Source organism: Acinonyx jubatus, chromosome D2 (genome assembly GCF_027475565.1).
Source record: "Acinonyx jubatus isolate Ajub_Pintada_27869175 chromosome D2, VMU_Ajub_asm_v1.0, whole genome shotgun sequence".
NCBI lineage: Eukaryota > Metazoa > Chordata > Mammalia > Carnivora > Felidae > Acinonyx > Acinonyx jubatus.
The window spans coordinates 71,423,760-71,440,091 of NC_069393.1; the positions used below are offsets into that span (position 1 = coordinate 71,423,760).

General features: G+C 40.4%; 1 protein-coding gene across 1 annotated transcript in view; it reads left to right on the forward strand.

Annotated features, from left to right (window-relative positions):
• Window positions 1-11,720: 11,720 nt before the first annotated feature.
• PNLIPRP3 (pancreatic lipase related protein 3) overlaps window positions 11,721-16,332 on the forward strand; it is a 35,371-nt gene continuing 30,759 nt past the window's right edge. The window contains exon 1 of the mRNA XM_027063198.2: window positions 11,721-12,205. Coding sequence (XP_026918999.2) covers window positions 12,157-12,205 — 49 coding nt within the window. The 5' untranslated portion in view covers window positions 11,721-12,156. The remainder of the gene's footprint in view (window positions 12,206-16,332) is intronic.

Here is a 16,332-nt window from a genome sequence, read left to right on the forward strand (position 1 = left end):
ACCAGAGTATCTTTTCTCCTCAAAAGTGAATTTTTCTCCTACACATTAATAAATTTGCTTTCCGGTTAACATAGCATCCTCTTCTCAGTTTGGGTAGCTAAATTAGTTGCTAAAGCCTTATCACCCTCAGGCATAAGAACAGAGTATGCATCTTTACCTATAAGCAACGCACCATATCCTGCTACTTATTTATTTATATAACTCAGTGCCATTCAACTGAATTCACGTCTGAATATTTAGGAACAGCAGTGAGAGTCTTCCTTACCGCAATAATTTAGAAACCAAATTGCCCTTTTACTAGTTTTTTTTTTTTTTAAGTTTCATCTAATCCAGATCCAGTGGCTTTACATTCTGAAAAATTTAAGCTGCTAGCACTTGACTATGGAAGGCAAAGACAAGGTGGTTAATGGCCCTAATAGGCTTTTCCACAATAAATTCATTAGTGGAGGTTTACATTCTCAGAGGCAAATCAGCATTCTCTGCCATGCACCCATTAATATAAGTTACGAGACAAAGTATTTTAATTATATATCACGCCACATAAGGCTTTATAACTTGTACCAAGTCTGTCAATATCAAAGTCAATAAAAGTTGAGTGGCTGTGAAATAAGATTCTGAACAATTAATCTTTTTTTTTTTTTTTTAATTTTTTTTTCAACGTTTATTTATTTTTGGGACAGAGAGAGACAGAGCATGAACGGGGGAGGGGCAGAGAGAGAGGGAGACACAGAATCGGAAACAGGCTCCAGGCTCCGAGCCATCAGCCCAGAGCCTGACGCGGGGCTCGAACTCACGGACCGCGAGATCGTGACCTGGCTGAAGTCGGACGCTTAACCGACTGCGCCACCCAGGCGCCCCTGAACAATTAATCTTAAAGCTAAAATAGTATGAAGAGTGAATGGAAAGTATAAATGTATGTCAGATTATTATATTAGCCCTGTTTTTCTGGTTTGTATTATATAAAATAATGAAGTTTTCCTTTAAAAAAATCCATCGTGATGATATTGGGGAAAAATGTTTATATTAGCCTTTTAGAAATAGTTTTAAATATCTCTGTTGACTTTTTCTGATTGAATTCTCAGACATACTTTAAGTAAATTAATTAAGAATGTTTGTTCTAAAAACTAATGTTGGAAAAAGATACCAAATAATAGAGATACATTTGTACGAGGAAAACGTCTAACTGAGATGTGACTAGAACAGAAAATCAGACAATCTTGTGTTTTAAAAAATCCTTACTATAGTGACAGTCTTAATAAAACCACAAAGCATTTGTTGGAAAGGATCTTGAAGGTCATGTAGTTTAACTTCCTACCGGATGTATAAATCTCTCTTACGTCACCCCAAACAGTCATGCAGCCTCTCCTTGAACATTGTCACTGACATTGGATTTATTACCTTTCTACTCAGTTCATAAATTTTGCCTTCTGTCTGGTTTTGGAGTTTTTACTGTATGTGGCAGATGATTTCTACTAAACTATAGTCTCCTTGAGGGCAGATTCAATATTTAAATCCCTAATATCCTATTTATAACAAGTGCTTTCCCTGCAATAAGGTTCTCAAAGATACTATTGAAGTGATTAATGAACAAGTTTGGGCACATTCTTTTTAGAAGACTCCCCCTGAAATCTTCTGTTAACTGGTCCCATTCTTTTCTTAGAAGACTCCCAGCCTAAGAATGGGGCTTCATCCTTAAAGTGGAGCTTCAAGGTATTTAGTTTCTTGTTACTGCCTCCTTGTTATCCCCTTCCACAATGGGAAGGGAAAAAGCTGATCTCAATTCCTGTTCCTTTGAAATAACAGTGGTTTCAATTTTCCTTATGCCACTGCAAGGTCTCAGGTTTGACTGAACCTAAATCAGTCCCTTTACTCATCAAGACATACTGATTCTTTGTTTTTTGTTTCTCCTTTTTTTTTTTAGTTGAAATTCAAGTCTTTCATTCTTCACTTTTTTAAGTGTTTATTTGCTTATTTTTGAGAGATAGAGACAGAGTGTGAGTGGGGTGAAGGGCAGAGGGAGAGGGAGAAAGAACCCCAAGCAGGCTCCACACCATCAGCACAGAGCCCAGTGCAGGGCTCGAACCCACAAACCCTGAGATCATGACCTGAGCTGAAATCAAGAGTCGGATGCTTAGCTGACTGAGCCACCCAATTCTTAAAATTATTTAACGATATCCTGCCCCAACAGAGGAGCTCCTGTCTGGGTGGTGGCAACAGTCACACTACCTAATTGGTATAAACACTGCGTCAGCATAGACAGCAAGAAATAATCATACTTTAGGTTGGTCTTATGGTTAAAGCACAAGCATTACTGTGAGAGAGGGAGACAAATTTGTCAATTTTTTCCTTCTCTCACAAGATGATGTTATTCAAGTATCTAAGAATGTGATCCTTAGAATTTAAAGCTTAGACTGCTTGAGAGCTACAAAGGAGCTTAGATCACAACATTTAACTTCTTTATTTTATAGAGAAGAAAATTAAACTCAGAAAGTATGGCAAAAAAAAAAAATGTCTATTGACCTAGTGTCTATTTTCCTAGGCCATAGCTAGCTAGAGGCTGTATCAGAAATAGAGACCAAGACCTTTTATTTCTATGTATCCCTCTGTATCCAGAGAATTTTCTCACATAACTGTCTTCAGATGTCAAATTGAGTTGTCTTTTCTATATCATGTACTGTCGTGTAAAATTTAAATATAAAATCTGCTAGAGGGAAATAAGCACTTGGTTAAAATGTGTTTTGTGATTTATCACATAAGGAGCTTAAGGATATATGTATTCAATAAACCTCAAATAGCAGCATTCCATTCTCCCTATAACAGCCCAAATACTGCGTCTCTTGTGAAAAGAGAAAGCCCAATTGTCTTCAAGTTACCCATAGGTCATCTTTTTCTCAGAAAATTTAAATTCATTAGGATGGCAACTAATATGTGGAATTTAAGAAACACAACAGATGAACACAGGGGCAGGGAATTAAAAATAAGATAAAAAGAGAGAGGGAGGAAAACCATAAAAGACTCTCAAATACAGAGAACAAATTGAGGGTTGCTGCAGGGGTATCGGCTGGTGAGATGGCCTAAACAGGTGTGGGTATTAAGGAGGGCTCTTGTTGGGGCAAGCACTAGGTGTTATATGTAAGTGATGAATCACTAAATTCTACTCCTAAAATCATTATTACACTATATGTTAACTAACTTGGATTTAAATAAAAGTTAAAAGTTAAAAACAAAAACAAAAACAAAAAAAAGATGGCAACTAGACAGTGTGGAAATATGGAAACAAATAAATAATATTGAGCAAGTTAATGAAATAATCAGTATTTAGCCTGATTAGAGACAAATGATCATCAATACCAAAGTTGAATTCTTGGAATTATTTTTTGTGGAAATATATACATTTGTTACATTGGGATACACATACCTATTTAGTATATCAAGGAGAGCAATACATAACAGTGATCCTTGAGAATGGAAACCAGGCCTGCAGTTGATTTTCTTTTTTAAGAACCTCATGTACTAGAAACATGAAGAATGGGATGAATAAACTCATAGAGTTGCTTCCTTTCCCAAAAGTTGTTGAAGACTAATAGAAATTTGGACCATTGGCAAGAATTCTATTTTTTTGATATGTTTAGCAAAATCAAGATGAGCCCATTCAATATTTATTTAGACCACTTCTTTCCTTCCTTCCTTCCTTTGTTTATTCTTTCACTCATGTATTTATTCAAGTATCTGTTCTAGAAGTTTTGAGTGCCCACCAAGTGACAGGCCCCTTACATGGTAGTGAGAAACACAAAGACAACTATGAGGCATTGATTTCCTTAATTTGAAGGAGGGGTCAGATGGGACAGTCCAAAATGTCACTAATTATAATGTAATAGTGTCAGAGTTGAAGATGTCTCTAAAGTATGTGGGAGCCCATAGTAAGTGATGATATGCAACTTGAAGGTTGAGTATGATTTCAGAGAGTAGGTAATACCTGAAGTGGATTTGGATGAAAGATTAAGATCTTACCCAGTAGAGGAGGGAAGGAAATAGTGTTGCAAAAATGGCTGAAATGAAGGCAGAGCTAGCTTGTTGCAGTGCTCTAAGTGGTTCCGTTTGAAGGGCATGTAAAGTGAGGAATGGTGGAAGAAGCCCAAGGGGGTAGTGTAAGAAAGGCCATGCACCATATGCTGGTGAATTTGGACTTAGACAAAGTAGAGGAATAAAGTAATCAAACATGGGGGTGCCTGGGTGGTTCTGTTGGTTAAGCTTCTGACTCTTGATTTTGGTTGAGGTCATGATCTCGCTGTTCGTGAGATCGAGCCCTGCATCGGGCTCTGTGCTGACAGTTCAGAGCCTGCTTGGGATTCTCTCTCTCTCTGCCTCTCTCCCTGCCCTTCCCCCCTCCCCCAAATAAATAAGTAAACTTAAAAAAAAAAAGATCATTGTTGTAAAAAAAAAAAAAAACTGTACTCATCAGGTATCATAATAAGCATACAAATATATATCCCTGGCCTTGAATTTACTACATTACAATGTAGTTTATTACAATTTAATAGTGAAGATGAAAAAATAAATAATTTGAGACCTTTTTTAAGTTATAAGAGGGATAAAAATAATTATTTGCATTTTGTTTTGCAATAGCCAAGATATGGAAACAGCCCAAGTATCCATCAGTGGATAAATGAATGAATAAAGAATTTGTGGTATACACATATGCACGCACATACACACACACACACACACACACACACACAATGGCATAATATTCAGCAATAAAAAAGGAATGAAATCTTGTCATTTACAACAATATGGATGGACTTAGAGGGCATTATGCTTAAGTGAAATAAGTCAGACGGAGAAGGACAAATACCTATGGTCTCTTTTATATGTGGAATAAAGAAAAAAAAAAGAAAATCAAGTTCATGGATACTGATAACAGACTGGTGGTTGCCAGAGATTGAGAATGAAGGAGGGGAGAAATGGGTGAAGGGGGGGGGGTCAAAGGTAAACAGAAAAAAGAAAAGAAAACACAATGGAATGGTACAATATTAAAATTGTGAATAACAATGAAAAGTTATAAGAATAAAAATAATACAAGTTACAGTGAGTATTCAGAAATTGAAGAAATCTTATATGACTGGAGGGAATCAGGAGAAATATTCAGGAAATATACTGTCACACTTGAACTGGGCCTTGAATTATGAGGAGGATTCAGCATATAGAGAAGGGTGGGGAAGGGCCATCAAGGTGCAAGAACGAGCAGGAACAAAAACCTCAGCAAGTCAACAGGAGCAATGGGTGTGGAGGGGTGTGGACTTGAAGGCTCAAAAGCTAAATTGAGTGGAGGACAAAGAGGTCCTTTATTCAAGTTAAATAGTTTCAGCTTCGTTCAACAGAGACGTTGAGGAGAATGTGATGGGAGATGTGATTCAAGATGGTGGGTCTGTAAATAACACCTAGAATTCATGACTGCAGAGAGAAGAGCAAAATTTCAGGCAAGAGATGAAGTCCTGACCGGGGATTGTGATGGTGAGTCTCACAGGAAATGAAGGAGGGAGACCCCACAGAGGAAGAACCAATAGGACCCTTGAGAGTATCAGAGATGCTTTGGATGTTTCCAGCTCATGACTCAAAGAATAACAGTTCCTACAATAGAAACAGGGAAGGTGTGAGGAAGAGTTCCTTGGAGAGAAAAGAGTTTTTTGCTTAATGGGATGACTCTCTGATTCATTCAAAACACCCAGTTGGAAAGGTCCTGAAGACAGTTGGCCTTGCTGGGCCAGAAGCTTCGGAAAGAGGATGAAGGCAAGTTTCTAACATAGAGACAAAACGTGAAATCCTAGGAGGGGACGCTCTTGCCACTGGTGGAAACATCTAGGAATCTACCATGTCGGGAAAGGAGAAAATTTGGAGGAAATATTGTATTTGAAGAATAAGAAAAAAAAAATTGAAAAAGCCACCAGCAATGGAACCAGAGAATCCATAGAAAAAATAGGTAGGAAAACAGAAAATAAGGAGGTGTGTTTCAAGAGCCAGAAAAAAGTAAATACAGGAGAGAGGGCAGGGGGTACTGACCATTTGGGCAATGTTTGGAGGCTTTACTGGCTTCAATTCCTAGCTCAATTTTCATAATTACCTTGGGGTTTACTTGTTTAACCTCTGTAACTTCACCTTTCTTATCTGAATGAAAAACTGCAATACAATGGCAACCTTGTGGGGACTCGTGAGAACAAAATGAGCTAATACTGCTTACCTTATGCATCACTGGGGAGAGCGAGGGTGACACCCATGCTGGTCTAAAAATCACCAGAAAAAGGAGACTGGCTTGGAGGTTTTACGGTGCTTAGGAGGTGGGGCCGAGGCAAGGGCTCCCACACACATGTATGTGCAGGGGATTCCATGTTTGGACTTCTCACTCATGCCACAAAGGGGGAGCATCCTTATCTTTCTTATCGGGTTACCAGATGCGGGACAGAAAGGAAGGAGGTTAGGGTGAGGCTTAAAAGCTGTCAGCAACCAAGCATCAAACAGTGGAGTCAGATACTTAGAAAATGTTTCCCTAAATCGCCCTTAACTGGGCCCCAGAAATGCCCAAGTCACTCCAGCACCACCCATGCAAGAGGAAGTGCGATAGAAGGCGAGCCAAAGTAGAAAGAGACTTACGCAAATGAGGTCTAGATCCCTTAGCAAAAAGGTGAAATGCTGTGAATCCCCCGGCAGGGGCCCTGAGAGCGCGTATACCAGTGGGGAGCCCTGAAAATCGTGGTGAGTCCTTTGATGGGTGAACATTGGAGTTGTTTTAAAATGTGTTGGGCTGGGTTTATGCCAATCTACTTAAGCTCTGGTTTTCCTTGTGATGAGTATAAGTATATGACGGAACAACGAATCAAGGTTAGGAATGCTGTTGATCATGGAACAAGTGTCTCACAGGAACACGTTCAATCCCTGCTGAAGCCAATCATGTCTCCTCCCTCTGCTCTAAACCTATAAGTCACCTTCTTCTTCCCTGTCCTTGGGCATACTTGCTCTTCTTCCTGATGTCCTCACCCGGCAATCATCCCTCACTTCACCGTATCTAACTACTACATCATGCTTCCCAATGAGCCTGTTTTCCGTGACTCTCTCTCCCTGTGGTTTGTTTCTACTGGGCCCACAATTCCTACGTAATTACACAAGCTGTCCACATACAGACTTCCCTATTGTCGCTCTGCTCCCACGGAATACTTACCCATGGATGACCCTCCCTTCCAGTCCTGCCTTTCTCCTGGGCTCATTTGAACAAGTAGCCCAGCCTCTCTCAATAACATTCGTGGCGTAGCACCCCACACATAACAGGAGACTGGGTTGGACCTACGACAATAGTAATTATTGTTGCAGCTTCCCTTTATCGTTTACTGCGTGCCTCATGTGGGCACGAGGAGCATTTGAGTTGAGGCACGTGTGCCTCTTTGGGAACATGTGCTCAGTTCATCTTCCCAAGAACACCCTGACATCCCTTGATGATGGTAGTTATTCCACAATGCATGTATGGCAAACCATCACATCGTGCACTTTATATACAATTTAATTTGTCACTTGCACCTCGATAAACCTGGGCAGGGAGGGAAGGACAGAAACGAAGAGTTGGATAGAGGAGAAAGGGCAAACTTGCAAACATTCAAAACACAATCAGTGCCTGGAAGATGAGGGCACTTACCTATTTAACCAATGTGCACAGGGGATCTGAGGCTCGGGGAGGTTAAGTTACCAACGATCGCACAGCTAAAGAGGTCCTGCCAGGCCGTGAATCCAGATCCAGCTCAGAAGTCCAGGCTCCAAATCCCCATGCTATATTGCTTCAGTGAGAGCCTGCTTCTAGAATTTAGATCTTTTCAAACTGTGTTGCAGTCTCACGCATCATCTGTCACTATGAATCCTCCTAACCTCTCCTTCCCTTGCGATTGCCTCTTTGCCACTGATGTTTTTCTAGATGTTCCCAATTCTTTGCTGAATGTGGGAAAGTTGAAATTAATTTTTCAAGGTGTAATGTTAATACACATTCCAATATAGTAAATTACTATTATGAAAAGTGTACTACTTAGAAACTTCAAGAAGCCCTCTAGAGTAACTTGTAATTATAATGAGTCGTGCTGATGCAGTATACGTTTTTACTCTGTATAATTTAACAAGTGTGTGATGACTATCTAATTATAGCCTATAGTTCACAAAGTAATAGTTTACAATCATATTTCCTTGGTAGAGGTTATACTTCCACATGAGATTCTTGCTTTATGTCTGCCTACAAGAGGCGTATTACTACCAAATGTGCATACAAATAAAGCCTTATCACAAAGATTGACTTTAGAAGCATAATCTGTTTCAGAAATACATTTCTAAAAATTTGCCCAACACTTACATTCCTTAAACCAACCAAACCAAACAAATTCATCAAAATACTCTTGTCCTTTCAAACGTCGTAAGAACTGTTCTGACAATACTCATGAGCGAAAATCTGTTATTCAAGAATGAAACAGGAAAAAAAAAAGTGAGTAGATTTTTCTACCTCTGCAAAACACACTGAGGACTTTCTTGTATCATTGCATCCTTCAAGAGCTGAGTTGAAGAACAGAGATAGAAAGAAACCTAATGGCTCTACCTTCAAACTGTATCCTGAGTCAGTCCGCTTCCCTCCACCTCTATGGGCAACCTCTTACTCCAAACCACCGTCATCTGTCACCTGGATTACTGAAATAGCGTCCTAGCTGGCCTTCCAGCTTCTGCCCTTGCCCCACTTCTGTCTCTTGGCAACAGACAGCCAAACGACCATTACCGCCACAGTCGGCCCAGGTCTCCTCTGCTCAGAGCCCTCCAACAGCTAGCTCTCTTTTCCCTGAGAAGAAAAGCTGAAGTTGCCACAAATGACCAATAAAGCCTTACCCACTCGGGCCCCAAGTGCCTCCGTGACTCATCCCCTACTCCTCTTCCTCTGCTCCTGCCAGATTGGCCTTTTGCACTTTCTCAAAGACGGGAAGCACACTCCTGTCTCAGGGCCTGGGACCACCTGCCCCTCTCCCTGGAGAATCACGTAGTTACCTCCCCCACCTCCTCCAGGTTCTTTGCTCATACATCACCTTCTCAAGGAGGCCTTTCTGGACCATCCAAACTTAATAGCAACCCTCTCCTCCAGTCAAATCCCAAATTCTCCAACCTGCTTCACTCTGTTTTATTTTTTTGCCAATTACTTGAACCACCTTTCCCTGTACTCTAGAGTTTTACTTGTTTCCTGTGTTTATTGGCTGCCTCCCCCATTGTAGAATTCAAGGGGGCAGGGTCCTTATTGTCTTTTATTCATTGATGTATCACTAGAAACTAGAATTGTACCGAGCATGAGGTAGCCAGTCAAATATTTGGTGAATGAATGAATGAGTGCTAAAATTACTCAGGTTTTTGTCACTGTATTTCACTCTTTTTTAAAAAAATTTTTTTAGAGGCACCTGGGTGGCGCAGTCGGTTAAGCGTCCGACTTCAACCAGGTCACGATCTCGCGGTCCGTGAGTTCGAGCCCCGCATCAGGCTCTGGGCTGATGGCTCAGAGCCTGGAGCCTATTTCCGATTCTGTGTCTCCCTCTCTCTCTGCCCCTCCCCCGTTCATGCTCTGTCTCTCTCTGTCCCAAAAATAAATAAACGTTGAAAAAAAAATTAAAAAAAAATTTTTTTAATGTTTATTTATTTTTGAGAGAGACAGAGACAGAATGCGAGTGGGTTGGGGCAGAGAGAGAGAGGGAGACACAGAATCCGAAGCAGAGTCCAGGCTCTGAGCTGTCAGCACAGAGCCTGACGCGAGGCTCAAACCCATGAGCTGTGAGATCATGACCTGAGCTGAAGTCAGATGCTCAACCGACTGAGCCACCCCGGCGCCCCTGTATGTCACTCTTTCTCTGCTTCACCAAAATGGCCACGATGCCAGCCTCCTTGAAATCTTGGATAATTTAAAATGCCATGCATTAAGAAATAGCCTAAAAAGTGCTTTTTAAAATTACAGCCATATTCTTCAGGGTTCTGACATTAATATTGAAATATTCATCATGACATCTTTAAAGGTTCTCTGCCTTACTAAATCCTAAACATAATTTATCATATCAGGGACAAAATTAATTGAATTATTCTCTATTCTTGAATCAAGAATACAACTGATTTGCTGTTTTTCCTCATTTTGATGTGCTGTCATATATAAGCAGAGCTTTGATTTTGTGATGAACTTTTAAAAGCTATTGTTAAACTGCTCTGTGTGACATTTTTTCAGGCAGAACTACCATGAATTCAGCAAGCAGCCATGTCATCATCAGTATCTGATCCTCGTTAAATATAATTGTTAAAGTATAATGAGTCTTCCACTCTCAGAATGATAATCTGTCTAGAGTAAGAATTTCCTCAAATGATATGAGATCAATGAAAATTAAGGCTACTGTTTTTTTTTTCTATCAACAAATATTGACCATGTGTCTGCTGTGATAGATCTATTGCTAGACCCTGGGGGCCCAGAGATGAACAAAACCTAGTCCTTGTCTCAGAACAGTTCAGTCTAGGGGAGGAAACTAACAGATAAATGCCTAGCAATTCCATGACATGCTAAGAGCTATAGCAGAGTCATTGAAAAGTGCTATGAAAACATGGAAGAGAGCGTGGCTTGAAAAAAATTCCTGTATTATCACTATAGATCTTTGTTGTTTTTTTTTTTCATATAAAAATGTTCATTAAGCACCTGCTAGATTCCAGGCATTGTGCTTGTCCCTGGGGATGGAGACGCGAATAAGAGGCTGTCTTCTGAGAGGTGCTATTGATGATGATGCTATTTATGCTGATCCTGCGTGCGTGGCTAAAAACATTGATTCCTGGAAAAATGACCAGTGGCAACTGGTGAAGCTTTTAGAGCATGTGTTTTGTAGTCGCTGGACATTCAGCACCCCAGACACCAAGCTCAGAGCTGCTGAATAGCCCTTTCTCTAATTACTGTGTGTCTGAATGCCATGGTGGACTGGCTGCTACCAGTTCCAGGAAATAGTTCAACCAAATAAAGCACCCAAGACTTGTAACTACTCTTGGTCTTAACCTCTTCTTTGTCTGATCCTTGCATAATGTAACAAGGTTTGTATGAAAGGGCTGAATGCTTCATAAATGCTTCAATATCGTCATGTTATTATGGTAAGAGGGAAAAAGTAAAGAAACACCAAGAAATATTTTCAGCCATCTTCTATGAGCATTTAGAAATTGAGAATTCGACTGAGGATATCTGTGAACTGCATCACTTTAAGTCAATGTAGCAGCCAAAAATGCAGGTTCGCATCACATTAGAGTTGGTTACGTGGCCCAGGTGCCATGATGTAACGCTGTATTTTATGTGGACATAAATTTGTTCTTATAACCATTAACATAGTTGAAAAATCACTAATAAAATTAACTCCACTACAGTACTATACACGAGATACTATTTATATAATAAGTAATTCCGTCACCAAATGACCCTGTGGGTTGGGAACCATGATTATCCCCATTTTACAAGTGAAGAAAGGTGCAGTGAGGCTTGCTAGTGTGAGGTCACTGCTAATAAGTGGCAGAGCCAGAATTTGGATCCAGGTGGTTGGGCTCCAGATGATGGCAGCTGCAACATTGTATTGCCACACAAGATGTGCAGATTAGCCATTATTAGCCACGTTCATTATTTAAGTCCTAACATGTTTCAGGAGGGTCTGCTTGTTTGCCCTTCGACATGTGTGAGGGGAAGAATACTCCAAGTTATGGTTCTGGTTTGGAAAGACTGTGCCTTTTCGATGTTTGTTATCTACCCTCCCAAAGCCTTAAAATAACTTTCAAGAGTGACTCAGATTGTGTGTAACCAAAATCTTGCTAATGATGAAACATCAAAACCTCGGAGGTTTTAACTACCAATCACCTAATGGAAGGCACACCTTGCTAATTATATCTCTTAATGTGGAGCCAGTAGTCTAGGCTAGGGCGCATTACTTTGCAGGGCATCGGGATTGAAGGTCGTGTGAACTCCACACTCCTCTGGACCTAGAACTTAAATGTTGGGTGATAACATTTTGAAGAAAATTGCTTAATATTTTATAGTGAGGGGACTTCGTGATTAAAAATCTTCAAGAAGGGTTGATGTGATTTTCAAAAGCAACTTCGATGTTTGGAATTTGGATTGCTGCTCTCTTATTCTTTGGCACATCAATGGGTAAGACTTAATTTATTAGTTCCTTGAAAATAAGGAGTATAGTCACATCCAGAATGTGATTGATACGGGTTTCAGAATATTGGCTCTGTTTATATTTTGATTTATTTGTCATAAAAATATCTAAGGGAAATGAATCAATTTAGTAATACTAAATCTGATAAGTATATAGGAAGTATCTATTTCCAATAATATAAAAGTTGCTGGATGGCTTGTACTGGGCTCCCAGCTCTATGCTTACTAGCCTATGGCCTTGGTGAAGCAACTTATCTGTTAAAGTCTTGATTCCTTCACTTCTAAGGTAAGTGTGTAGCAATAAATGAGAAAATACATTCATATTTCTGGTTTCAGTATCTGAATCACTGTAGATGCTCAGTGAATGTATGAATGAATGAATGAATGACTAATGGTGATTGGAACTTCCATGTTGATTTTTTCTATTTTGGGTCATGCTTTTGTGAAGAGATTTTGGTCTGTGAACATTTCTTACACATTTACTCAATATTCATGGACTTGTGCTCTTTATATTGTGGACTCTTCAGGCATCTCCTATGTAGTAGCTGTTGTTTATCTCTGTTTTTACCTCCCTGGTTCAGTGTTCTTCCTATAAGCACAACAAAAGTTAGTTGATATGTTTTAACCAAAATAGAATCGAAGAATTTCAGTGTTTTTACTCCCTGCCCTCCAGATCTTTTCTGTGGGATAAAAGTGGATGGATCTATTGTTGGTTTCAGTATATTCCTGGAACTGTGCTCTATTTTCTGTAATGTTCCTGCCCCCGACAGTCCTTACTGAATACTGAAAGCAGCTAGACTGATCAGTTCTAGAACAGAATCGAGTGAAGTCTTGCCTGGTCTATTGTTCTTATACTGTCACCTTTTTTTTCTCAGGTGGTCTCTCCTCCTTCCAGACTTCAGGCCTCTTTGTCCTCTCTCAAAGTCCTCTCTGAACAAGGATGCTAATATGTTTTATTTTAATCAACAAATACAATCACCTACTATGTGCCAGGCACTGTGTTGAACCCTGGAGACACAGTTGTGATTAATAAGACTTCCCTATACCCATCGGAAAAATTTACTTTTCAGTAGGAAGTGATTTCTGTTTGAAGGTTTATTGAATTAAACACAAATTCTCTGGCAGGTACCAGAGAACTAAATGCAAATGGACTCTGTTACAAATTTAATAGATGCCAATGCAGGTAATAATACAAATGTGATGGAGACTCAAATTTTTAATGATAGCGGCTCTATAATGAATATAAGTGTGCAGTAGAAATATATATATATATATATATACATATATACTACTCCCCATATATATATAACTATGCATAACTATTATATATATATAATCTAATTTTAATATAACTATGATTTTATTTTTTTAAGTTTTTTGGCAGCCAGCCAACTCTCTCCTCAGTTTAATGCCATGGCCAATCATAATCACTCCTTGGTATACACATTGGACTTCTTTGCTGCTTTTGCTTCACTTGGCTTAACCACAACACTGGTTAAATCCAACACATCATCTCTGTGCAGCTGACTGTGCCTGGAGAAAAACACACACCATGCTGACTGCCTCACTGCAAAGTCATGGTTATCAGACAGAAGGTGACCCTAAGGCTGCCAAGCCATCCTACTGTTCTTCCCTCATCCATTCATTTGCCTGGGCTCCTGGCTTCTTTCATTTTTCTCCCCTCTTCTCAAATCTCCAACACCTCCCTGCTTACCAACACTCAGCTGATGGCCTGGTTTCCCATTTCAATAAGAAAATGGAAACAAAGAGAAGAGACCTTTGCGGAGCTCCCAGTACCACATTTATCCAACTTAGCTGCATACACCTGCCTGTACGTTCTGCCTTCTCTCTTTCACAAGAGATGAGCTGTTCTTGCTGCAACAAAGGCCAACCCTTCCTCCTGTATATTAGACACTCTCTCCTCTCACCTGCCCAAGGAGTGCACTCAACCACACTCTCTTCTATTTCTCCTGCTTTACCAATTTTCTTCCTGTCTTCTGGAACATTCCCAGCAGCACAAACATGTGTTATTTCATCCGTCTTTTTGTTTTTTTTAATTAAAATGTATTTTTAAATGTTTATTCAATTTTGAGAGAGACAGAGACAGAGACAGAGCGCAAGCAGGGGAGGGGCAGAGAGAGAGGGAGACACAGAATCTGAAGCAGGTTCCAGGCTCTGAGCTGTCAGCACAGAGCCTGATGCAGGGCTTGAACCCATACACTGTGAGATCATGACCTGGGCCAAAGTCAGACACTTAACCAACTGAGCCACCCAGGTACCCCATCCATCTTTAAAACTCCACTTCTGAGTTGTGTGTATGGGGTTTCTTTTTCTCCTCCCCTTCTTTCTTGAATTCAGTCCAATCAGGCTTTCGCCCCAGAAACTTCCCTTGTCACTGTCACCAGTTACTCCTATGTTGACAAGCCAGTGGTCAATTCTCCATCCTCATCCACTTAGACTTTGCAGTATTTGGTACTCTTGATTGCTGTCTCCCCTGGAAGTACATTTTTAAGTTGGCATCTAGGATTCCACGTTCTTCTGGGTTCCCTCCTACTTCTTGTAGGCCTTTTTGTCAGTGTTCTGTGCTTATCCCCACTCGCCTTCCTGATGTTTCAATGATGGAGTGTCCTAGGACTCTGTCCTTAGGTCATCCTTCTTCTGTACCTACCATCACTCCCTTGGTGATCTCCTCCATATTCATGACGTCAAACACCAACTTTATGTTTATGACTGCCAAGTTCCTATGTGCAACTGAACTTCTCCCTGGAATTGCAGTCTCATATATCTACCTACTTCTGTGGCATCTCCACTTATGTATCTAATTCATATAAAAGCTGCATATCCAGAGCGGAGCTCTTTTTTGTTAAGTTTTTTTTACGTTCGTTTATTTATTTTGAGAAAGAGAGAGAAAGGCAGAGGGAGAGAGAGAATCCCAACCAGGCCCTGCACTTCAGTGCAGAGCCTGACATGGGGCTCAAACTCCCGAACCGTGAGATTATGACCTGAGCCGAAATCAAGAGTAGGCCACTGAACCTACTGAGCCACCCAGGTGTCCCCAGAGCTGAGCTCTTGATTCTACTCCCAAATCTGTCTAGAATTCTAGCGTCTCCCCAAGTAATGGCAACTCCAGCCTTCCAGGAACTTCGCCAAAAACCTTGACATCATCCTCTACTTTTCTATTACACCTTCCTGCCAATTAATCAGTAAATTGATCCTCCTTCACAATTTATCCAAAACCTGACAACTTCTCACCACTTCCCCTGCTGCCACCTTGACTTTGGACACCATTGTCTCTTGTCTAATTTACTACAGTCGCCTCCCAGATGATCTCTGTGCCTCCCCCCTTGTCCTGCTTCAGTATATTCCTAAAACAAAATAAACCTAAGTCAGTCTGCATCACTTTTCTGCTCATGGCCCTCTGATGGCTATGCCCCTCACCTTGGAGTAAATGCCAGAGTCCTTCCAATGATCTGCCGAGTGCTGCATGCTTTAGCCCTCTGTTACCTTCCTAATACCATCCCTTGTCCATCATCCCTTGTTCAACTCCCTGGGGCCAGATATGTCCCAGAACTCAGACTTTTTTTTTTCTAATTTTAAGTATACTGTAAAATACAAAACCCTGAGAGGAATCTTGGGTAGCACAACCACATGGATATTTTTGTAGTAAAATCTATGAACATTCATTAATTAGGATGACGAATATGTATAGCCTCAGGTCAGTTTTTGCTACCAAATGAGTTTTCTGCAAACTGAAAAACGAATGAAAAAATCAAAATCCCACTTCTTTCCCCCAGAGGATTTTAGATTTTGCAATTGCAGAGTAAGGTGTTACGGACCTGTCACTTCCCACTCTTCCATCAGCTCTGATCAGGGTGGCCGTGTCATAAGTCCTCTGTCACACTAAGCCATGCTCCTTCCCCCAGAGGCTTGTGTGCTCTCTTCCCTCAGCCCTCTTCCAGAAATCCCCACAGTTTGCTCCTCACCCCCTTCAGCTATAGATTCAAATGCTACCTGTTTTAGTGAGATCCTCCCTGGCCACCCTATTTGAATAGCAACACCTTCCTCACCTGAACACATACACATCTTCATTTTATTTACTTATTCTTATTCTTTAT